Source organism: Lipophrys pholis, assembly GCF_963383615.2.
Source record: "Lipophrys pholis genome assembly, chromosome: 7".
Taxonomy (NCBI): Eukaryota; Metazoa; Chordata; class Actinopteri; order Blenniiformes; family Blenniidae; genus Lipophrys; species Lipophrys pholis.
In genome coordinates, this window is record NC_137638.1 from 33,629,345 (window position 1) to 33,655,186 (window position 25,842).

General features: G+C 51.4%; 1 protein-coding gene across 1 annotated transcript in view; it reads left to right on the forward strand.

The window, feature by feature from the left end:
- The window catches only part of ptar1 (protein prenyltransferase alpha subunit repeat containing 1), a 34,425-nt gene extending 32,761 nt beyond the window's left edge, over positions 1-1,664 (forward strand). The window contains exon 7 of the mRNA XM_080468350.1: positions 784-1,664. Coding sequence (XP_080324476.1) covers positions 784-1,222 — 439 coding nt within the window. The 3' untranslated portion in view covers positions 1,223-1,664. The remainder of the gene's footprint in view (positions 1-783) is intronic.
- The last annotated feature ends 24,178 nt before the right edge of the window (positions 1,665-25,842 follow it).

Here is a 25,842-nt window from a genome sequence, read left to right on the forward strand (position 1 = left end):
TGGTGAGAAGAAGGAGGTCCATCATCTTCGTCTTTCTGCTGGACGAGCAGAAGAACCCTGGAACCACCGCTTGGTGTCTGACTGGACCACAGGGTGGCGCTCTGCTCTTCAAATCTCACTAATGTTCTCACTCCAAACACAAGTTCACTTTCCTTCATTTTTTTCTTTTGAAAATCTCTAAAGTGTTTTTCCTTCATTTATTAACAAGATAATTTCATTCACTTCAGCTTCATTTATAAAACACTGAATACAATTCAGTCATTCCAAGGAGGAACCTGCAGAACCAGGCCTACTGCAGAACCTACAGAACCCGGCCCACTGGCCTTTTTAGACTCTGGTCAGGTCCTACCAGAGAAGCAGGAAGTGCAGGCCCCGCCCCCCCACTGGCCCCCAGAGAGGCAGAAGGTGCAGGCCCCGCCCCCCACTGGCCCCCAGAGAGGCAGGAAGTGCAGGCCCAGCCCCCCACTGGCCCCCAGAGAGGCAGGGTCACTTCAATCAAACTGATGTGTAACTTTACTCTTTAAATGCTTACACGACTGTCCAGCTCTGACCAGCTGTGGTACACAACACCGGTGTTATGAACCACACGGTGGAGCAGTGGTTAGCACTCCCCCAACCAAGACCCTCCACCCCCACAGTGTGTGGTGCAGTGGAGTGTGTGGTGCAGTGGAGTGTGTGGTGCAGTGGAGTGTGTGGTGCAGTAGAGTGTGTGGTGCAGTGGAGTGTGTGGTGCAGTAGAGTGTGTGGTGGAACAGTGAAATGTTGTCTCTTCCTGCCTCCCAGGCGACACGTGTTCTACTTGTGGCACCAGTGGAGGACGGAGCGTCACTGCAGCAGCAGAGGAGACATGGACGGTGACGACGCCGCTCTGCAGGACGCCCGCCCGGCCAGGGAGCGTCACTGCAGCAGCAGAGGAGACATGGATGGTGACGACGCCGCTCTGCAGGACGCCCGCCCGGCCAGGGAGCCGGTGAAGGGACCCAGGTGGGGCATCGAGCCCATGGAAGTTGACCGGGCTTCCGTGTCAGATCCGCAGGACAGCAAGCGTCTGAAGAGGGGCGTCGCCCTGCCCAGCCTTCCCTCTGAGCACGGTTTCGTCAGCGGCGTCCTGCGGAGTTGCTGCTGCCACGAGCAGAGACGCTTCGCCGCCGCCTACAGGAAGTGGTTAGACGCCGTCGTCCACCCGACGCCCGCCCTTTCTCAGCACTCCAGTTGCCTTTAGACACCATGTAGGATCCTGTAGTGCTGACTTGACTCACCGGTACTTGTAATGCAGTGAGGACGTCAGAATGCCGGCGCCGTCCCGTGGAGGAGGGGCGGAGTCCTCCGGATGTTCTCAGAGCCAGGGCTGCTTCAGAATAAAAGTCACGGCTTGCGGTGCGGCGCTCCCAGCGTCTTCTCCTCTTATTGCAGGTGTCTGAAAACCTCAGGTCAAACTCCTCTCGTCACTGATCCTCATTTTCACGTCGTTCTGGCTTTCGGTTGAAGAGTCTCCGCCCACAGCTCAGTGACGCTGCCCCAGGCAGGAAGGAAGGCGGTGCCAACGTTACAGTTTTTATTCAGCTCCTCCCTTTTAAAGCTTCTATTCAACCTGGAGTTAAGTCTAAAACTGAAAAATGTCCCATACATGAACAGAAAATCAATAAAACTGCTGAACAGAACGTAGTAAATGTAATCTTATTTCCTACCTAACAATACCCAAAGGAATGTGTTTAACAAGTTCCTTCTTTTCTTCAACGTTCTCCAGCAAAGATGTGAAGGAACATTGAGGTGAAGTTCTGTGTGACTTAAAACAGAATGCAGTGATGACATTCAAAGACTCAGGAACACATCTGAAGACCATTGTCTGTGGACACAGTCCACCACTGCATGCACAAACATCTCAGTTGTGGTGAACAGTCACATTCTGTACATATTCCAGCAGCTCCGAGTGCTCCAACCTCCTGATCAGCGCCGCTGGAGCTTCTCCGCTCATCACTGTGGTTCCAACGTGGACTTCAGTCTGATGGAGCAGTAGCACCTTGTCTTCAGTAGGAGGCGCAGTAACCTGCTTCTTCAGGCGCTGCTGGTGGCAGGAAGGTGCTCTCTGGTACTTCCATTGTCAAGCATTTGCCTTTTATTTACCCCTTTGTCTTCTCTCTTCCTCCTTGAACTCTGGTGGCTCGTCCAGGTGACTCCTTGTCTTGAGTTATTCTGGTGAGGGCGGCGGTGGTGAGGGCGGCGGTGGTGAGGGCGGCGGTGAGGCGGCGGTGGTGAGGGCGGCCGTTAGGGCGGTGGTGGTGAGGGCGGCCGTGAGGGCGGTGGTGGTGAGGGCGGCCGTGAGGGCGGTGGTGGTGAGGGCGGCGGTGAGGGCGGAGGTGGTGAGGGCGGCCGTGGTGAGGGCGGCCGTGAGGGCGGTGGTGGTGAGGGCGGCGGTGAGGCGGCGGTGGTGAGGGCGGCCGTGGTGAGGGCGGTGGTGGTGAGGGCGGCCGTGGTGAGGGCGGCCGTGAGGGAGGCGGTGGGGAGGGCGGCGGCGGTGAGGGCGGCCGTGAGGGCGGTGGTGGTGAGGGCGGAGGTGGTGAGGGCGGCCGTGGTGAGGGTGGCGGTGAGGGCGGGCAGTGAGTCCTGACTCCTTGTCTTGAGTTATTCTGGCGAGGGCGGTGGCGAGTCCTGGAGGATGTAGCCATTGGACGGTAAAGCAGCCGATGTGACTGACCTCAGCAGGTTCAGCAGCCGGTCTCTGGTACCGGGCGATGGACGTTAACAGTTGGGTGCTGATGAACAGATGCATACCAACAGTCCAGCATTCTGCACACAGTCCTCCTTAATGAGAAGCATTTAAAGTGACAGTAACCTTCCAAGCTGTTCACGTCCATTAGCTCCAGTTTAGCGCTTGTTGTGAGGACGGTGGAACAGAACAAAGACGCTCACATGTCCTTCCTCAGGCTGGCTGGATCTTCTCCTGGTGCCTGCTGGGTAACTTCTCGGTCTGTTTGCCCCTGGACAGTGAAACCTGGTGAAACCTGGTGAAACCTGGTGTCGGGTGTGTTCAGCCTCATTCTCTGAGCTGTTTGAAGGAATCGGTCAATGTGGGATCCAGTGGAACTTTGACTGTAGCGCCACCTTCATCACCGCAGCCGCAACAGGTTTTTAGTCACTTCAGGTTATCGATGCATCTTCATCAGAAAAGGTTCCTGAACAGAAGATACTTTAAAGTCACTATTTTGAAGTGAGGTTCCAGCGCTGCCACTGTGCAGCGTGCAGTCAGAAAGCTGCTCTGTTCTCATCAAGCAAAGCCTCATGAAGGCTTCTACTCCCTGAAGCAGTCCATGTTCCTGGACTGGACAAGGCCACGTTACTTCAGGCTGAGCAGCGGGATTGTGGTACTGACTTCTCCTGGTGGAAGCTAACCTGTAGCCAGCGCTTCCCGAGGAACTGTTTGTTTGGGAAAAACGCTGGTTGTTGTGATTTTTGTGAGAATTGCGATCCTACGTAGACTTTATGATTCTGATCAATGATTTGATGAGTGCAGACATGGTCAAACATCTGGACATGGACCTGCATTACAACCGTTTCCTCTGCCTGGTGGTATTCATGCTTTTATTTTCAACATAATGAGTAACTTAGGAGAGGTTGCTGCAACAGTTGTTGATCCGTGTAGACGTTATTGTGTAAATGGTGCTTCTCGAGTGTGACTGGCCTGGGATGGCTGAGTGGCTGGGACTACAGGTCGCCAGGAGGCTGGGACTACAGGTCGCCAGGAGGCGGGGACTACAGGTAGACGGGAGGCTGGGACTACAGGTCGCCAGGAGGCTGGGACTACAGGTAGACAGGATGCGGGGACTACAGGTAGACAGGAGGCTGGGACTACAGGTAGCCAGGAGGCTGGGACTACAGGTAGACAGGACGCTGGGACTACAGGTAGCCAGGAGGCGGGGACTACAGGTAGACAGGAGCCTGGGACTACAGGTAGTCAGGAGGCTGGGACTACGGGTAGACAGGAGGCTGGGACTACAGGTAGACAGGAGGCTGGGACTACAGGTAGACAGGAGCCTGGGACTACAGGTAGACAGGACGCTGGGACTACAGGAAGACAGGATGCTGGGACTACAGGTAGACAGGATGTGGGGACTACAGGTAGACAGGAGGCTGGGACTACAGGTAGCCAGGAGGGGGGGACTACAGGTCGCCAGGAGGCGGGGACTACAGGTAGACGGGAGGCTGGGACTACAGGTCGCCAGGAGGCTGGGACTACAGGTAGACAGGATGCGGGGACTACAGGTAGACAGGAGGCGGGGATTACAGGTAGAAAGGACGCTGGGACTACAGGTAGCCAGGAGGCGGGGACTACAGGTAGACAGGAGGCTGGGACTACAGGTAGTCAGGAGGCTGGGACTACGGGTAGACAGGAGGCTGGGACTACAGGTAGCCAGGAGGCTGGGACTACAGGTAGACAGGACGCTGGGACTACAGGAAGACAGGATGCTGGGACTACAGGTAGACAGGAGGCTGGGACTACAGGTAGACAGGATGTGGGGACTACAGGTAGACAGGAGGCTGGGACTACAGGTAGGCAGGAGGCGGGGACTACAGGTAGACAGGAGGCTGGGACTACAGGTAGACGGGAGGCTGGGACTACAGGTAGACGGGAGGCGGGGACTACAGGTAGACGGGAGGCTGGGACTACAGGTAGACGGGAGGCGGGGACTACAGGTAGACAGGAGGCTGGGACTACAGGTAGACAGGATGCGGGGACTACAGGTAGACAGGAGGCTGGGACTACAGGTAGACAGGAGGCTGGGACTACAGGTCGCCAGGAGGTTGGGACTACAGGTAGACAGGAGGCTGGGACTACAGGTAGACAGGAGGCTGGGACTACAGGTAGACAGGATGTGGGGACTACAGGTAGACAGGAGGCTGGGACTACAGGTAGGCAGGAGGCGGGGACTACAGGTCGTCAGGAGGCTGGGACTACAGGTAGACAGGAGGTGGGGACTACAGGTAGACAGGAGGCTGGGACTACAGGTAGACGGGAGGCGGGGACTACAGGTAGACGGGAGGCTGGGACTACAGGTAGACGGGAGGCGGGGACTACAGGTAGACGGGAGGCGGGGACTACAGGTAGCCGGGAGGCTGGGACTACAGGTCGCCGGGAGGCTGGGACTACAGGTAGACAGGAGGCGGGGACTACAGGTAGCCGGGAGGCTGGGACTACAGGTAGACAGGAGGCGGGGACTACAGGTAGACAGGAGGCGGGGACTTCATAATGCAGACTACATTATTACCCCCACTTAAATATGCTAATTTAAATATTAGACAAAGATAACCAAAGTAAAGACAAAATGACATTTTTAAGTGATGATGATGACAAAATGAAAGATCTGGAACAGCTGCAACACAATGTTGTGCTCCAAAGAAACTCAGGAACAGATGAGAAAGAAAGTCATTGCTCTCCATCAGTCTGGAAAGGTTCCAAAGACCTTTGAGAAGCTTTAGGCCTCCAGTGAACCACAGCGAGCGATTACTCACAAATGGAGAAATCATGGAACAGTGGAGAACCTCTGCAGGAGTGGCCAGCCAACCAAAACTACCCAAGAACCCAGCGACGACTCGTCCAGGAGGTCACCAAGGAACCAGGACAACTCCTAAACTACCAAAGAACCCAGAGACGACTCGTCCAGGAGGTCACCAAGGAACCAGGACAACATCTAAACTAGCCAAGAACCCAGCGACGACTCGTCCAGGAGGTCACCAAGGAACCAGGACAACATCTAAACTACCCAAGAACCCAGCGACGACTCGTCCAGGAGGTCACCAAGGAACCAGGACAACATCTAAACTACCCAAGAACCCAGCGACGACTCGTCCAGGAGGTCACCAAGGAACCAGGACAGCATCTAAAGAAAGGCAGGCCTCCCTGGCCTCAGTTAAGGTCAGAGTTTATGACTCAACAATAAGGAAGAAACTGGGCAAAGATGGCCTCCACGGCAGAGTTCCAGGTGAAAGCCACTGCTGACCAAAAGGAACATAAAGGCAAGCAAACATCTGAATGATCCCCAAGACTTTAAGACAAAAGTTGAAATCTTTGGAGGGTGTGTGTCATGTTACATCTGGCGTAAAAGTACCACAGCATTTCATCAGACCAACAATCAAACATGGTGGTGGTGGTGTGAATGGTCCGGGGCTTTGCTGCTTCAGGACGTGGACCACTTGCTGTGACTGGTGGAACCACAAATTCTGCTCCACCAGAGAATCCTGGAGGAGAATGTTCTGCCATCAGTTCGTCAGCTCAAGCTGAAGCACACTTGGGTTCTGCAGCAGTACATCGATCCAAAACACCCAGCATGTCGGCCTCTGAAGGACTTCAAAAACCAAATGAAGGTTTTGGAGCTGCCTTGTCAAAGTCTGGACTTGAATCTCATGGAAATGCTGTAGTATGACTTGATGAAGGCAGTTTGTGCTTGAAAACCCTTCAATATTGCCCAATTCAAACAATTCTGCAAAGAAGAGTGGGACAAACTATCTCCAGAGAAGAAAGACTCGTCGTCAGCGACAGAAAACACTTGATGTCAATTGTTACCAGCTTCAGGGGAAAACCACTTTGGGAGCCTTGAATAGGTTTTTAATCTGTCGTAGATAAAATCCTCTTTTAAAAGTTGCATTTGGTGTTTCCTTGGGTTATCTTTGTCTGATGATCTTAAATATTAAAGTGGGGAATATGTCACAAGAGAAGAATTTTGAAAAGAGGGTAATACCTTTTCACAGCCATGTATCTGTAGTACTACACTTGTTCAGGATGAGTGAACGTATGAATGGTCCTGCTCCGTTGGGACGTTCATGGAGAAACACACATTGACATGTTGGTGCAGCCGGACTCATCCTGGTCCATCACCCACAATGCAATGGGCTCCAGCTTCTGTCATCACGGCACTAATCCTAAATACTTTAACTTATGACGCTTTAGTCTTTTTGAAAATCATTACTGACATTACCTTTTACCTTCAGCATCATAACATGTAAAGAAATGTTGCAGCCAACCACTAGGGGGCAGTGGAAGTGTTTTGGGTGCAGTAACACGGCCTCCTGCCTCATTCAGCTCCTATTTTAAGAAGTGAAAAGAACCTGGGAAAAGATCTGACTAGTTTGTTGGAACGATCAGGATTCCATCCGACAGCAAAGCTGGAAGTGGATTTCTGAGCGTTGCTTCCTGCGGCTCCGTCTCTATGAGATCCATGTTTCTTCACAGACGTTTCCACTAAAAAACGTGTTGACGCATCGTCATGTCTGCACGACTCATGTGACACCATCACCTCCGTCAGCACCTTGGTACCGTCACCATGTGGGGGTGGGGGGGTTGATGTGCTTCCATGTAACGTGGTTCTTCTCTTCTAACCTCCAGTTGTGACGTTAGAACTTCATCACTTTGACTCACTGTGTTCCATGGGGGGACTATCTATGCAGCAGTTTGAAAAACAATCATGTAGCTCCTGATTGGTTCTAATTTATTTTTGTGCTGTTTTCAGTCTAATGAATCTCCCTGTCATCTCATTCATTTCTATTTATTTATAGAGGAAATGTATTTCATCTTCACTTTCACTGTTTTGTTCTTTGTTTACCCTGAAAATAAAGCTCATTGGTTCCTCGACTTCTGGTTTCTTTGTTTGTACTCTTAGTGTTTCTGCAACTAACTGGCAGCGGACCTCACCTCACCATTAGTCAGGAGGCTGGGACTACAGGTCGCCAGGAGGGGGGGACTACAGGTAGACAGGAGGCTGGGACTACAGGTAGCCAGGAGGCGGGGACTACAGGTAGACAGGAGGCGGGGACTACAGGTAGACAGGAGGGGGGGACTACAGGTAGTCAGGAGGCTGGGACTACAGGTCGCCAGGAGGGGGGGACTACAGGTAGACAGGAGGCTGGGACTACAGGTAGCCAGGAGGGGGGGACTACAGGTAGACAGGAGGCGGGGACTACAGGTAGCCAGGAGGGGGGGACTACAGGTAGACAGGAGGCTGGGACTACAGGTAGCCAGGAGGCGGGGACTACAGGTAGACAGGAGGCTGGGACTACAGGTAGCCAGGAGGGGGGGACTACAGGTAGCCAGGAGGGGGGGACTACAGGTAGACAGGAGGGGGGGACTACAGGTAGCCAGGAGGGGGGGACTACAGGTAGACAGGAGGCTGGGACTACAGGTAGCCAGGAGGGGGGGACTACAGGTAGCCAGGAGGGGGGGACTACAGGTAGCCAGGAGGCGGGGACTACAGGTAGCCAGGAGGATGGGACTACAGGTAGAAAGGATGCTGGGACTACAGGTAGCCAGGAGGGGGGGACTACAGGTAGCCAGGAGGGGGGGACTACAGGTAGACAGGAGGCTGGGACTACAGGTCGCCAGGAGGCTGGGACTACAGGTAGACAGGAGGCTGGGACTACAGGTAGACAGGAGGCTGGGACTACAGGTAGCCAGGAGGCTGGGACTACAGGTAGACAGGAGGTTGGGACTACAGGAAGACAGGAGGCTGGGACTACAGGTAGCCAGGAGGATGGGACTACAGGTAGACAGGAGGCTGGGACTACAGGAAGACAGGAGGTTGGAACTACAGGTAGACAGGAGGCTGGGACTACAGGTAGACAGGAGGCTGGGACTACAGGTAGACGGGAGGCGGGGACTACAGGAAGACAGGAGGGGGGGACTACAGGTAGTCAGGAGGCTGGGACTACAGGAAGACAGGAGGATGGGCCTACAGGAAGACAGGAGGCTGGGACTACAGGAGGCTGGGATTACAGGTAGACAGGAGGATGGGACTACAGGTAGACAGGAGGATGGGACTACAGGTAGACAGGAGGCTGGGACTACAGGTAGACAGGAGGCGGGGACTACAGGTAGACAGGATGCTTGGACTACAGGTAGACAGGAGGATGGGACTACAGGTAGACAGGAGGCTGGGACTACAGGTAGACAGGAGGCTGGGACTACAGGTAGACAGGAGGCGGGGACTACAGGAAGACAGGATACTGGGAATACAGGGAGCCAGGAGGCGGGGACTACAGGTAGACAGGATGCTTGGACTACAGGTAGCCAGGAGGCGGGGACTACAGGTAGACAGGATGCTTGGACTACAGGTAGACAGGATGCTGGGACTACAGGTAGCCAGGAGGCGGGGACTACAGGTAGACAGGATGCTTGGACTACAGGTAGACAGGATGCTGGGACTACAGGTAGCCAGGAGGCGGGGACTACAGGTAGACAGGATGCTGGGACTACAGGTAGCCAGGAGGCGGGGACTACAGGAAGACAGGATACTGGGAATACAGGGAGCCAGGAGGCGGGGACTACAGGTAGCCAGGAGGCTGGGACTACAGGTAGCCAGGAGGCGGGGACTACAGGAGGCTGGGACTACAGGTAGCCAGGAGGCGGGGACTACAGGTAGACAGGATGCTGGGACTACAGGTAGACAGGAGGCGGGGACTACAGGTAGTAAGGGGGCGGGGAATACAGGTAGTCAGGACGCTGGGACTACAGGTAGCCAGGACGCTGGGACTACAGGTAGCCAGGAGGCGGGGACTACATGTAGACAGGAGGATGGGACTACAGGTAGACTGGAGGCTGGGACTACAGGTAGACAGGATGCTGGGACTACAGGTAGACAGGAGGCGGGGACTACAGGTAGACAGGATGCTGGGACTACAGGTAGCCAGGAGGCGGGGACTACAGGTAGACAGGATGCTGGGACTACAGGTAGACAGGAGGCGGGGAGTACAGGTAGACAGGATGCTGGGACTACAGATAGACAGGAGGCGGGGACTACAGGTAGCCAGGAGGCGGGGACTACAGGTAGACAGGATGCTGGGACTACAGGTCCGTCATCGTGGGGCTCATTGTCCGTCATCGTGGGGCTCGCTGCCCGTCATGCCAAGCATTTCTTTGGACATGTCACTGACACTGTTCACTTTCAGGACCATCTGACTGGTACTCAAGGTTCCCAATGGTTTATTTGTTAATTTCAGCTACTGAAACTATCAAATCTGGTAATTAAAGCACAAAGCTAGAAATATGCAACTACCAGACAATATCCAGACTGATAGAGAGGAGGAGGAGGAGCTACCACGAGGAGGAGGAGGAGGAGCTACCATGAGGAGGAGGAGCTCTTCAGTCAGCGGAGGGAGGAGCCACCAGGAGGAGGAGGAGGAGGAGGAGCTACCATGGGGAGGAGGAGCTCTTCAGTCAGCGGAGGGAGGAGCCACCAGGAGGAGGAGGAGGAGGAGGAGCTACCATGGGGAGGAGGAGCTCTTCAGTCAGCGGAGGGAGGAGCCACCAGGAGGAGGAGGAGGAGGAGCTACCATGGGGAGGAGGAGCTCTTCAGTCAGCGGAGGGAGGAGCCACCAGGAGGAGGAGCTCTTCAGTCAGCGGAGGGAGGAGCCACCAGGAGGAGGAGGAGGAGGAGCTACCATGGGGAGGAGGAGCTCTTCAGTCAGCGGAGGGAGGAGCCACCAGGAGGAGGAGCTCTTCAGTCAGTGGAGGGAGGAGCCACCAGGAGGAGGAGGAGAATTTTGAACAAACTCAGTCAAGACCTGAAACGATGTCCAACACGACACTGTTTCAAAAAGGCTCAGATTTGAAATATGAAGCGAGCACAGGGGTGAAGAACGGGGAGGAAACTCACTTTTGCACTGCAGACGGGATTCTACACAGATGATCGTACCTGTAGGAGCCAAATGTGATATTATTGGATTGTGTCTGAGTGTTTTGACCTGTGTGGGTGTGTGTGTGTCACTGACGTCATGACGGGGGCAATGGAGGAGGAAACAGGTGTTGACCCCGGAAGGGCACACAGGTTTTTGACCGCTCTGGCGGAGTTTATCAGAATATGCTCGTGTTTTGTGCTCTGGTGACTGGAACTTTGAACTAATATAATTTGCACTGAAATCAAGAGATTTTTGTATCTTACCGGATCGTTAGACTCAGTTGATGGACACGAAGCAAAAGGTAAACAATAGCCGCCTAGCGCGTCAGGCGCCCCTACCGAGGCGACCCCTCCCCAGCCCAGTGTCAGGCTGGCTGGGATAAGGTCAACACCTGCTTCCTCCTCCATTGCCCCAGTTGGCTCCTACAGTACCCTTACCCTCTGTCTGCAGCACCGTGACTCCAGAGCAACATAATGACTCCAGCGCAGCGCCGTTACTCCAGAGCAGCACCTTGACTCCAGCGCAACATGACTGCAGAGCAACACTGTGACTCCAGAGCAACATAATGACTCCAGAGCAGCACCTTGACTCCAGCGCAACATAATGACTGCAGAGCAACACTGTGACTCCAGAGCAACATAATGACTCCAGAGCAGCACCTTGACTCCAGAGCAACATAATGACTGCAGAGCAACACTGTGACTCCAGAGCAACATAATGACTCCAGAGCAACACTGTGACTCCAGAGCAGCACCTTGACTCCAGAGCAACAGAATGACTCCAGAGCAACATAATGACTCCAGAGCAGCACCTTGACTCCAGCGCAGCACCGTGACTCCAGAGCAGCACCTTGACTCCAGAGCAACATAATGACTCCAGCGCAGCGCCGTTACTCCAGAGCAGCACCTTGACTCCAGCGCAACATGACTGCAGAGCAACACTGTGACTCCAGAGCAACATAAAGACTCCAGAGCAACAATGTGACTCCAGAGCAGCACCTTGAATCCAGAGCAGCACCTTGACTCCAGAGCAACAGAATGACTCTAGAGCAACATAATGACTCCAGAGCAACATAATGACTCCAGAGCAACACTGTGACTCCAAAGCAACATAATGACTCCAGCGCAGCACCGTGACTCCAGAGCAGCACCATGACTCCAGAGCAACACAATACTCAAGATCAACACTGACTCCAGAGCAACATAATGACTACAGAGAAGCACCATGACCCCAGAGCAGCACCTTGACTCCAGAGCAACATAATGACTCCAGAGCAACAATGTGACTCCAGAGCAGCACCTTGACTCCAGAGCAACAGAATGACTCTAGAGCAACATAATGACTCCAGAACAACATAATGACTCCAGAGCAACACTGTGACTCCAAAGCAACATAATGACTCCAGCGCAGCACCGTGACTCCAGAGCAGCACCATGACTCCAGAGCAACACACTACTCAAGATCAACACTGTGACTCCAGAGCAACATAATGACTACAGAGCAGCACCATGACCCAAGAGCAGCACCATGACTCCAGAGCAGCACCTTGACTCCAGAGCAACGTAATGACTCCATAGCAGCACCGTGACTCCAGAGCAACATGACTACAGAGCAGCACCGTGACTCCAGAGTAACATAATGACTCCAAAGCAACATAATGACTCCAGCGCAGCACCGTGACTCCAGAGCAGCACCTTGACTCCAGAGCAACATAATGACTGCAGAGCAACACTGTGACTCCAGAGCAACATAATGACTCCAGAGCAACACTGTGACTCCAGAGCAGCACCATGACTCCAGAGCAACACAATGACTCAAGATCAACACTGTGACTCCAGAGCAACATAATGACTACAGAGCAGCACCATGATCCAAGAGCAGCACCATGACTCCAGAGCAGCACCTTGACTCCAGAGCAATAAAATGACTCCAGAGCAACACTGTGACTCCAAAGCAACATAATGACTCCAGCGCAGCACCGTGACTCCAGAGCAGCACCATGACTCCAGAGCAACACAATGACTCAAGAGCAACACTGTGACTCCAGAGCAGCACTGTGACGCCAGAGCAACATGTCTACAGAGCAGCACCGTGACTCCAGAGTAACATAATGACTCCAGAGCAACATAATGACTCCAGAGCAGCGCCGTGACTCCAGAGCAACATAATGACTCCAGAGCAGCGCCGTGACTCCAGAGCAACATAATGACTCCAGAGCAGCACTGTGACTCCAGAGCAGCAAAGTACCCAGTGGAATAATATTAAGACAAAAAGTTTCCCCGACGGCTGATTTAGAAAGTGAAAGTCATCCTTTACTTTGAAAAGCTGAATTTAACGACCATCAGAAGTAATTCTGCAGCTAAACAGCAGGTTGCCATGTTGGCTGACCAGGAGCCTCCAAATTACTAAAGCTGGAGGAAATAATGGGAAAATATTAATTTCTACTCTTTCTCTCTTTTCCTGGTTCTCCTGTATACTGTGTGTGTGTGTGTGTGTGCGTGTGTGTGTGTGTGTGTGTTCTATATTAGACAACATTCTCACTGTTGTATTTAAATATACAATAGTAATATTCTTAATACAGAAAGATAATTATAACTATTAAATATTGAAGAAGAGGTAGGATTTGATAGGTTTACTGCTTCCTGCCCCTTTTCAGGCGTGTTAATCAGATCTATGAGGTATGTATGTATGTACGTATGTATGTATGTATGTATGTATGTATGTATGTATGTATGTATGTATGTATGTATGTATGTATGTATGTATGTATGTACGTACGTACGTACGTATGTATGTATGTATGTATGTATGTGTCATTACACTTAAAAATAGATTAAATATCTATAACTATTGTACTGTTCTCTCTGTGTATTAGTGTGCTGCAGTGTTGACATAGATGAAACAGCCAGCCAGGGAAGTGAGCTGCCTTGCTCCTTTAATGCCTTGGTCCTTTAATGCCTTGCTCCTTTAATGCCTTGCTCCTTTAATGCCTTGCTCCTTTAATGCCTTGCTCCTGGTAAGTCACTGACGAACAAACAGAGTGAAACTCAAAAAGAAAAGACACAGAATCTCTGTTACTAAGATACAAAGCTGGTACACAGGTAAACAACAACTAGCACATATAACTGTCTTAACAAACTGCCTCCCCCAGTACACATGCTAATGAGCGCTCATGCTAACAAATACTCTAATAAGTCATTGCCATACTAGGCCAACACACAACTTCCAGGTACTGCCTCCTGATGGATTGCACACATACAAACTGAAGAAAGAGGATGTTTGGAAGGAATCATACAACTCTTCTCTGAGCTTTACTTGTTACTAACGGTGAATCACTTCCTGTGTCAAAATAAAGGCGCTAAGGCAAAGATGAACAATAAACAACATAAAATACATTCTGAAGAACAGGAAGTCTGAACCTAGCAATTTACAATCTAATTATTGAACATTTATATTATTGAAGGTAGAACATATATATTTTCGTAAGCCATCATTTCTTTATTAACATTAAATGCTGTACGTAGTTTTGGATGTGTGTGTATAGGGATGTAGGATATGTATGTTATTGTGCAAAATGTATTAAATGTTACATGGCTGAAATGAATGAGTAAAAAAAAAAAAATTGATTCTATACGAGGCTGTAATAAACTCCTCTCTATAGTAAAGTATTAGATGTAGGAATATTTGCATGTATTCTCTCTAAAGACAACTTGAGGTTAGTATCAGGTCAGTAAAGGAAGCAGTACAAAGTATTTTAGTTCCATGTGGACAATGTGGGGGTCTGCGTGACGTCATCATCTCATAATACTCTAGTTCTATCTTTAAAAGCTCAGAATGACTTTATTAATCCCTGGGGAAATTCTTGAGCAAGGCAGCAGCAACACAATGTTTCCAGCTCTAACGCAGCTCCAACCATTGGGACTATTTTCAGGGAGTTTAGCGTGGAGTAGGACGCAGCTTCACGGAGGAGTGAATCTCCTGCTGACAGCCTGGAGGAGCTGCTGCTCATTGTTCTGATGTCAGAGCTGTTCTCCTCCCAGAGCTGGAGTTTGAAAACGCTGACGTCTGGCTGCAGAGCGCCGCCTCGCTGTGCTACGGCTTTGCTAACAGCCACGTTGCTATGTTGCTTTACTGACATTGCATGTTGTGTTGCTTTGCTAACATCCACGTTGCTGTGTTGCTTTGCTAACATTGCACGTTGCTGTGTTGCTTTGCTAACATCCACGTTGCTGTGTTGCTTTGCTAACATCCACGTTGCTGTGTTGCTTTGCTAACATCCACGTTGCTAACATCCACGTTGCTAACATCCACGTTGCTGTGTTGCTTTGTGGTGTTTTGAGTGCAAAATCCGTCCAAACAGCAACATGTTGCCATGAAAAGTTGGATAGCACAGTGCTACTTCCCTAGCCTGCTCGCTGGCTGCAAACTGTGGACTGGATTTGCTGACTCATTCCTCCTGGTCTCATTGAGACCCGCCTCCCTTCAGGAAATCCAGTCCACAGTTTGCAGCCAGCGGGCCGAGCAGGCCTGGTCCCAACACTAAGCCACGCCTTCCATCAGGCTCCTGTTTTGGCCACGAGCTGCAAAACCGCCTCCGACACCAGTCAGCTCCGATTCCCACTGCGGGTCCAACGCATCGCCACCTGATGGCAACACCTGGGTACTGCAATACGCCGGTTTGTTCTTACTTAAGTCGGCCATCATGACGCCAACATTAATAGCAGAACTAGATCCTCCCAGCATTCCCTCTTCCTCACCCCTCCCCCCAACACGCCCCTCCAATCACCATGGCAACAACATCAACAGTCGGAATAATGATTACTGGACAGTTTGTCAGGACAATGGACGATTAAATAACACTTCACTCATTTTATCCTAGTAATCTTATTAAAATTGTGTTTTCAGTGTTGAACAAGTACTTCAAACATTTGAGGGATGTTGATTGTTGTTTGTAACCTTGTTTAATTCTGGATGGGATGTTTGGATGGAGACTGGAGCTGCAGAAACTCTCCTGTCTCACTGCTCCTGGTGTCTTCAGCCCCGAAATGCTTGTTCCGCCCCTGTCACTGACACACACACACACACACACACACACACACACACACACACACACACACACACACACACACACACACACACACACACACACACAGGGAAGATGGAGGACGGAGCGGTAGCGGCGGTGCGGACCTCCAGCCTGTAGCCGCACATCGTCCGTCTCCACCGGGAAACAGGTGAGTGTGTCTCCGGTTGGGTCGGTACGGACGGACGCGGCTCGCTGTCAGCCGCCGCCTCGCTGTCGGTGATGCGGGGCGTGCGGCGGCTCCGCAGGACGCGCTGTTGTTGCGGGGCTGCGTGTCGTCGCTGCGTGTCGTCGCGGCCCGGTTCAAGGAGTGGCTACCGGGAGGAACGGCAACGGAGGAGTTGCCGGACCTTACCGGGACCGAGCTGGAAGGAAGCGGGGCGGCGGGGCGGGGTGAAGCGGCAGCTCCGGTCCGGTGGAGGGGGTGGGGGTAGGGGGGTGACATGAGTGAATCGGCCTACAGAGGCCCTGTTGTTGGCAGGTGCAGCTTCCACTATCCTGGGTCTGGTGCTCCTCCTCCTCCTGGTCCTCTTCCTCCTCTTCCTGCTGGTCCTCCTCCCTCCTCCCTCCTCCTCCTCCTCCTCCTCCTGCTCCTGCTCCTCTACCCCCTCCTGCTCCTGCTCCTCCTCCTCCTCCTCCTGGTCCTCTTCCTCCTCATCCTGCTCCTGCTCCTCCTCCTCCTCCTGGTCCTCCTCCGTTCTCCTCCTCCTCCACCTCCTCCTGCTCCTCTACCCCCTCCTCCTCCTGGTCCTCCTCCCTCCTCCTCCTCCTCGCGCTCCTCTACCCCCTCCTGCTCCTGCTCCTTCTCCTTCTCCTTCTCCTCCCTTCTCCTCCTCCTCCTCCTCCTGCTCCTCTACCCCCTCCTCCTCCTGGTCCTCCTCCATCCTCCTGCTCCTCTACCCCCTCCTGATCCTGATCCTGCTCCTCCTCCTCCTCCTGGTCCTCCTCTGTTCTCCTCCTCCTCCTCCTCTACCCCCTCCTCCTCCTGGTCCTCCTCTACCCCCTCCTGATCCTGCTCCTGCTCCTGCTCCTTCTCCTCCTCCTCCTCCTTCTCCTCCTCTTCCTCCTGGTCCTCCTCCTCCTCCTGCTCATCTACCCCCTCCTCCTCCTGGTCCTCCTCCATCCTCCTGCTCCTCTACCCCCTCCTGATCCTGCTCCTGCTCCTCCTCCTCCTCCTGGTCCTCCTCTGTTCTCCTCCTCCTCCTCCTCTACCCCCTCCTCCTCCTGGTCCTCCTCTACCCCCTCCTGATCCTGCTCCTGCTCATGCTCCTTCTCCTCCTCCTCCTCCTCCTTCTCCTTCTCCTCCTCTTCCTCCTGGTCCTCCTCCTCCTCCTGCTCATCTACCCCCTCCTCCTCCTGGTCCTCCTCCATCCTCCTGCTCCTCTACCCCCTCCTGATCCTGCTCCTGCTCCTCCTCCTCCTCCTGCTCCTCTACCCCCTCCTCCTCCCTCCTTCTCCTCCTCCTGCTCCTCTACCCCCTCCTGCTCCTGCTCCTGCTCCTGCTCCTGCTCCTGCTCCTCCTCCTTCTCCTTCTCCTTCTCCTTCTCCTCCTCCTCCTCCTCCTGGTCCTCTACCCCCTCCTCCTCCTGGTCCTCCTCCTGGTCCTCCTCCTCCTCTACCCCCTCCTGATCCTGCTCCTGCTCCTCCTCCTCCTCCTCCTCCTCCTCCTGGTCCTCCTCCGTTCTTCTCCTCCTCCTCCTGCTCCTCTACCTCCTCCTCCTCCTCCTCTACCTCCTGCTCCTGCTCCTCCTCCTCCTCCTGCTCCTCTACCTCCTCCTCCTCCTCCTCTACCTCCTGCTCCTGCTCCTCCTCCTCCTCTACCTCCCGCTCCTCTACCCCCTCCTCCTCCACGATGATGGACCTTTCCTCTTTCCTGTCACACTGTCATGATGTTCTACAGACACCTGGGCTGGTCCTAGAGATTTCAGGCTGCATGGTGCAGGTTTGACTCCAGGTTTGACTCCAGGTGTTACAGGTTGTGGGTTTGACTCCAGGTTTAACTCCAGGTTTGACTCCAGGTTTGACTCCAGGTGTTACAGGTTGTGGGTTTGACTCCAGGTTTGACTCCAGGTGTTACAGGTTGCAGGTTTGACTCCAGGTGTTACAGGTTGTGGGTTTGACTCCAGGTTTGACTCCAGGTGTTACAGGTTGTGGGTTTGACTCCAGGTTTGACTCCAGGTGTTACAGGTTGTGGGTTTGACTCCAGGTTTGACTCCAGGTGTTACAGGTTGTGGGTTCGACTCAAGGTTTCTACTCCAGGCATTACAGGTTGCGGGTTTGACTCCAGGTCTGACTCCAGGTGTTAGAGGTTCAAGGTTTGACTCCAGGTTTGACTCCAGGTGTTACAGGTTGAAGGTTTGACTCCAGGTTTGACTCCAGGTGTTACAGGTTGCAGGTTTGACTCCAGGTTTGACTCCAGGTTTGACTCCAGGCATTACTGGTTGCAGGATTGACTCCAGGTTTGACTCCAGGTTTGACTCCAGGTTTGACTCCAGGGGTTACTGGTTGCAGGTTTGTCTCCAGGTTTGACTCCAGGGTTACAGGTTGCAGGTTTGACTCCAGGTTTGACTCCAGGCGTTACAGGTTGCGGGTTTGACTCCAGGTTTGACTCCAGGCGTTACTGGTTGCAGGTTTGACTCCAGGTTTGACTCCAGGGTTACAGGTTGCAGGTTTGACTCCAGGTTTGACTCCAGGCGTGACACGTTGCAGGTTTGACTCCAGGTTTAACTCCAGGTTTGACTCCAGGTGTTACAGGTTGTGGGTTTGACTCCAGGTGTTACAGGTTGTGGGTTTGACTCCAGTTTTGACTCCAGTTTTGACTCCAGGTGTTACAGGTTGTGGGTTTGACTCAAGGTTTGACTCCAGGTTTGACTCCAGGTTTGACTCCAGGTGTTACAGGTTGTGGGTGTGACTCCAGGTTTGACTCCAGGTGTTAGAGGTTCCAGGTTTGACTCCAGGTGTTACAGGTTGTGGGTTTGACTCCAGTTTTGACTCCAGGTTTGACTCCAGGTGTTACAGGTTGTGGGTTTGACTCCAGGTTTGACTCCAGGTGTTACAGGTTGTGGGTTTGACTCCAGGTTTCTACTCCAGGTGTTACAGGTTGCGGGTTTGACTCCAGGTTTGACTCCAGGTTTGATTCCAGGTGTTACAGGTTGTGGGTTTGACTCCAGGTTTGACGCCAGGTGTTAGAGGTTCCAGGTTTGACTCCAGGTGTTACAGGTTGCATGTTTGACTCCAGGTTTGACTCCAGGTTTGACTCCAGGTGTTACAGGTTGTGGGTGTGACTCCAGGTTTGACTCCAGGTTTGACTCCAGGTGTTACAGGTTGTGGGTGTGACTCCAGGTTTGACTCCAGGTGTTAGAGGTTTCAGGTTTGACTCCAGGTGTTACAGGTTGCAGGTTTGACTCCAGGTTTGACTCCAGGTGTTACAGGTTGCAGGTTTGACTCCAGGTTGACTCCAGGTTTGACTCCAGGTGTTACAGGTTGTGGGTTTGACTCCAGGTGTTACAGGTTGCAGGTTTGACTCCAGGTTTGACTCCAGGTGTTACAGGTTGCAGGTTTTACTCCAGGTTTGACTCCAGGTGTTACAGGTTGAAGGTTTTACTCCAGGTTTGACTCCAGGTGTTACAGGTTGCAGGTTTGACTCCAGGTTTGACTCCAGGTGTTACAGGTTGCAGGTTTTACTCCAGGTGTTACAGGTTGCAGGTTTGACTCCAGGTTTGACTCCAGGTGTTACAGGTTGAAGGTTTTACTCCAGGTTTGACTCCAGGTGTTAGAGGTTCCAGGTTTGACTCCAGGTGTTACAGGTTGCAGGTTTGACTCCAGGTTTGACTCCAGGTGTTAGAGGTTCCAGGTTTGACTCCAGGTGTTACAGGTTGCAGGTTTGACTCCAGGTTTGACTCCAGGTTTGACTCCAGGTGTTACAGGTTGTGGGTGTGACTCCAGGTGTTACAGGTTGTGGGTTTGACTCCAGGTTTGACTCCAGGTGTTACAAGTTGCAGGTTTGACCCCAGGTTTGACTCCAGGTGTTAGAGGTTCCAGGTTTGACCCCAGGTTTGACTCCAGGTTTTACAGGATGCAGGTTTGACTCCAGGTTTGACTCCAGGTGTTACAGGTTGTGGGTTTGACTCCAGGTTTGACTCCAGGTGTTACAGGTTGTGGGTTTGACTCCAGGTGTTACAGGTTGTTGGTTTCACTCCAGGTTTGACTCCAGGTGTTACAGGTTGCAGGTTTGACTCAAGGCGTTACTGGTTGCAGGTTTTACTCCAGGTTTGACTCCAGGTTTGACTCCAGGCATTACTGGTTGCAGGTTTGACTCCAGGTTTGACTCCAGGTTTGACTCCAGGTTTGACTCCAGGGGTTACTGGTTGAAGGTTTGACTCCAGGTTTGACTCCAGGTGTTACAGGTTGCAGGTTTGACTCCAGGTTTGACTCAAGGTTTGACTCCAGGTTTGGCTCCAGGTGTTACAGGTTGCACATTCGACTCCAGGTGTTACAGGTTGTGGGTTTGACTCCAGGTTTCTACTCCAGGTGTTACAGGTTGCAGGTTTGACTCCAGGTTTGACTCCAGGTGTTACAGGTTGCGGATTTGACTCCAGGTTTGACTCCAGGTGTTAGAGGTTGAAGGTTTTACTCCAGGTTTGACTCCAGGTGTTACAGGTTGCAGGTTTGACTCCAGGTTTGACTCCAGGTGTTAGAGGTTCCAGGTTTGACTCCAGGTGTTACAGGTTGCAGGTTTGACTCCAGGTTTGACTCCAGGTGTTACAGGTTGTGGGTTTGACTCCAGGTTTGACTCCAGGTGTTACAGGTTGCAGGTTTGACTCCAGGTTTGACTCCAGGTGTTACAGGTTGTGGGTTTGACTCCAGGTTTGACTCCAGGTGTTACAGGTTGCAGGTTTTACTCCAGGTTTGACTCCAGGTGTTACAGGTTGAAGGTTTTACTCCAGGTTTGACTCCAGGTGTTAGAGGTTCCAGGTTTGACTCCAGGTGTTACAGGTTGCAGGTTTGACTCCAGGTTTGACTCCAGATGTTACAGGTTGCAGGTTTTACTCCAGGTGTTACAGGTTGCAGGTTTGACTCCAGGTTTGACTCCAGGTGTTACAGGTTGCAGGTTTGACTCCAGGTTTGACTCCAGGTTTTAGAGGTTCCAGGTTTGACTCCAGGTTTGACTCCAGGTGTTAGAGGTTCCAGGTTTGACTCCAGGTTTGACTCCAGGTGTTACAGGTTGTGGGTGTGACTCCAGGTGTTACAGGTTGTAGGTTTGACTCCAGGTTTGACTCCAGGTGTTACAAGTTGCAGGTTTGACTCCAGGTTTGACTCCAGGTGTTAGAGGTTCCAGGTTTGACTCCAGGTTTGACTCCAGGTTTTACAGGATGCAGGTTTGACTCCAGGTTTGACTCCAGGTGTTAGAGGTTGTGGGTTTGACTCCAGGTGTTACAGGTTGTGGGTTTGACTCCAGTTTTGACTCCAGGTTTGACTCCAGGTGTTACAGGTTGTGGGTTTGACTCCAGGTTTGACTCCAGGTGTTACAGGTTGTGGGTTTGACTCCAGGTTTCTACTCCAGGTGTTACAGGTTGCGGGTTTGACTCCAGGTGTTAGAGGTTGAAGGTTTTTACTCCAGGTTTGACTCCAGGTGTTACAGGTTGCAGGTTTGACTCCAGGTTTGACTCCAGGTGTTAGAGGTTGAAGGTTTTACTCCAGGTTTGACTCCAGGTGTTACAGGTTGCAGGTTTGACTCCAGGTTTGACTCCAGGTTTGATTCCAGGTGTTACAGGTTGTGGGTTTGACTCCAGGTGTTACAGGTTGCAGGTTTGACTCCAGGTTTGACTCCAGGTGTTACAGGTTGCAGGTTTTACTCCAGGTTTGACTCCAGGTGTTACAGGTTGAAGGTTTTACTCCAGGTTTGACTCCAGGTGTTAGAGGTTCCAGGTTTGACTCCAGGTGTTACAGGTTGCAGGTTTGACTCCAGGTGGTACAGGTTGCAGGTTTGACTCCAGGTTTGACTCCAGGTGTTACAGGTTGAAGGTTTTACTCCAGGTTTGACTCCAGGTGTTAGAGGTTCCAGGTTTGACTCCAGGTGTTACAGGTTGCAGGTTTGACTTCAGGTTTGACTCCAGGTGTTACAGGTTGCAGGTTTGACTCCAGGTTTGACTCCAGGTGTTACAGGTTGCAGGTTTGACTCCAGGTTTGACTCCAGGTTTGACTCCAGGTGTTACAGGTTGTGGGTGTGACTCCAGGTGTTACAGGTTGTGGGTTTGACTCCAGGTTTGACTCCAGGTGTTACAAGTTGCAGGTTTGACTCCAGGTTTGACTCCAGGTGTTAGAGGTTCCAGGTTTGACTCCAGGTTTGACTCCAGGTTTTACAGGATGCAGGTTTGACTCCAGGTTTGACTCCAGGTGTTACAGGTTGTGGGTTTGACTCCAGTTTTGACTCCAGGTTTGACTCCAGGTTTGACTCCAGGTGTTACAGGTTGTTGGTTTCACTCCAGATTTGACTCCAGGTGTTACAGGTTGCAGGTTTGACTCCAGGTTTGACTCCAGGCGTTACTGGTTGCAGGTTTTACTCCAGGTTTGACTCCAGGTTTGACTCCAGGCATTACTGGTTGCAGGTTTGACTCCAGGTTTGACTCCAGGTGTTACAGGTTGCAGGTTTGACTCCAGGTTTGACTCAAGGTTTGACTCCAGGTTTGGCTCCAGGTGTTACATGTTGTGGGTTTGACTCCAGGTTTGACTCCAGGTTTGACTCCAGGTGTTACAGGTTGTGGGTTTGACTCCAGGTTTGACTCCAGGTTTGACTCCAGGTGTTACAGGTTGTGGGTTTGACTCCAGGTTTGACTCCAGGTGTTACAGGTTGTGGGTTTCACTCCAGGTTTGACTCAAGGTTTGACTCCAGGTTTGACTCCAGGTGTTACAGGTTGCACATTCGACTCCAGGTGTTACAGGTTGTGGGTTTGACTCCAGGTTTGACTCCAGGTGTTACAGGTTGCAGGTTTGACTCCAGGTTTGACTCCAGGCATTACTGGTTGCAGGTTTGACTCCAGGTTTGACTCCAGGTTTTACTCCAGGCGTTACTGGTTGCAGGCTTGACTCCAGGCGTTACAGGTTACAGGTTTGACTCCAGGTTTGACTCCAGGCGTTACTGGTTGCAGGCTTGACTCCAGGCGTTACAGGTTACAGGTTTGACTCCAGGCGTTACAGGTTACAGGTTTGACTCCAGGTTTGACTCCAGGCGTTACAGGTTACAGGTTTGACTCCAGGCGTTACTGGTTGCAGGCTTGACTCCAGGCGTTACAGGTTACAGGTTTGACTCCAGGTTTGACTCCAGGCGTTACAGGTTACAGGTTTGACTCCAGTGGCCAGTTGTTCAAAGGTAATCTGATTGGATTTTGGTTATCGTATTGGATCAAATCTTTAAAATCGATTGTTCAAAAGGAAAAGAAGGATTTTGAAATGAGATTAGATCATGTCATCCAATCCTAGATTTAATCTGGATCAAACCTTCAATGTGTTTTGTACAAAACATTTCAGTAGGATCTGGATAACTTTGATCCAAAAAATCATTATTATCCTGATCCCAACAGGGGTAGGATTTCAAGTTAGCTTCAGGAAGAAAATGGAGCAAAACTTTAAAATTGGTCAAAATCTCAATTTGTATTTTGTGTATATACTTTTATTTATATGTTGTACTTGATTTGTTCAACTGTTACAGTGATGAAGTAGATAAAGTAGACATAGGCTACCAATTAAGCCTTTCAGTATCGTATAGTAAAGTAAAGATAAAATAAAATATAAATGATCTTGTCCTCATGAAATAAACCCCCAAACAGATTTGAATATCAAACAAAGATGATATATTCAATATTTCTGTCATTCATCACAGTATATTTTTCATTCATTAAATAATTCATTAAATAATTAGAAGAGAAGTGACCGAGTTGTTAGTCGTTCGTTGATTGTTATTAGTTGTTATTTGTTTGTTGATCTTTGTTCGTTGTTTGTTTGTTGATCGTTGTTAGTTGTTAGTTGTTCGTTGATCGTTGTTAGTTGTTAGTTGATCGTTGTTAGTTGTTAGTTGTTCGTTGATCGTTGTTAGTTGTTAGTTGATCGTTGTTAGTTGTTAGTTGTTCGTTGATCGTTGTTAGTTGTTAGTTGATCGTTGTTAGTTGTTAGTTGTTAGTTGTTCGTTGATCGTTGTTAGTTGTTAGTTGTTCGTTGATCGTTGTTAGTTGTTAGTTGATCGTTGTTAGTTGTTAGTTGTTAGTTGTTCGTTGATCGTTGTTAGTTGTTAGTTGTTCGTTGATCGTTGTTAGTTGTTAGTTGTTAGTTGTTCGTTGATCGTTGTTAGTTGTTAGTTGTTCGTTGATCGTTGTTAGTTGTTAGTTGTTCGTTGATCGTTGTTAGTTGTTCGTTGATCGTTGTTAGTTGTTCGTTGATCGTTGTTAGTTGTTAGAGCAGGATTGAGCAGGATGGAGCGGGACAGAGAGAGCAGGATGGAGCAGGATGGAGCAGGACAGAGGGAGCAGGATGGAGCAGGATGGAGCAGGACAGAGGGAGCAGGATGGAGCAGGATGGAGCAGGACAGAACAAGATGGAACAGGACAGAGCAGGATAGAGGGAGCAGGACAGAGAGAGCAGGATGAAACAGGATGGAGCGGGAGGGAGCAGGACAGAGAGAGCAGGACGGAACAGGATGGAGTAGGACAGAGGGAGCAGGACGGAGCAGGACAGAGGGAGCAGGACGGAGCAGGACAGAGCAGGACAGAGGGAGCAGGACAGAACAGGACGGAACAGGACAGAGCAGGACAGAGGGAGCAGGACAGAGAGAGCAGGACTGAGGGAGCAGGACAGAACAAGATGGAACAGGACGGAACAGGACGGAGCAGGACAGAGTGAGCAGGATGGAGCAGGACGGAACAGGACGGAGCAGGACAGAGTGAGCAGGATGGAGCAGGACAGAACAGGACGGAGCAGGACAGAGGGAGCAGGATGGAGCAGGACAGAGCAGGATAGAGGGAGCAGGACAGAGAGGGCAGGACGGAACAGAATGGAGCAGGACAGAGGGAGCAGGATGGAGCAGGACGGAACAGGACGGAGCAGGACAGAGTGAGCAGGATGGAGCAGGACAGAACAGGACGGAGCAGGACAGAGGGAGCAGGATGGAGCAGGACAGAGCAGGATAGAGGGAGCAGGACAGAGAGGGCAGGACGGAACAGAATGGAGCAGGACAGAGGGAGCAGGATGGAGCAGGATAGAGGGAGCAGGACGGAACAGGATGGAGAAGGACGGAGCAGGACAGAGGGAGCAGGATGGAGCAGGACGGAACAGGACGGAGCAGGACAGAGTGAGCAGGATGGAGCAGGACAGAGCAGGATAGAGGGAGCAGGACAGAGAGGGCAGGACGGAACAGAATGGAGCAGGACAGAGGGAGCAGGATGGAGCAGGATAGAGGGAGCAGGACAGAGAGGGCAGGACGGAACAGGATGGAGAAGGACGGAGCAGGACAGAGGGAGCAGGATGGAGCAGGACAGAGCAGGTTCAGAGGGAGCAGGACGGAGCAGGATGGAGCAGGCCTCCATCCATGAATGGAGCAGAAGAAGGTTCAGATCTTTCACTGTTGAACACAACCTAAATATATATGTGAATTCAAGTGTTTCAATCTGACCTCACGTCATTCAGTCACTCAATTAACTCAATTAATAGCTGGAACCAATGACATCTCAGCACTTCATTCATTCTTGGGAGAAATTCTTTGTCATGGTTCCACTCAGAATGAAGCAATTTTAGCATAGTTAAATAAGAATATTAATTCAACTGAAAATAAAGTTAATTAGAGAATGAATTGAACCGCCCATTTATGCAAAGTTATACAAAGTTAAAGATTTCTCTTAACAAGCAACACAACACACATTATTTACAAGGAGGACTTTTAGGCCACGTTTACACGTACCTGGTTTTTTAAAAAAGTGATAGTTTCCCCTCTTCTTTAAAAGACAAATCTTCATTTACACAGTCCCGCATAGCCACCTGGTTCAGAGCTGCTATGGGCAGCCAGACCTGTAGGGGGCAGTGTAGTGAGAAGCATGAAACCATGATAGCCA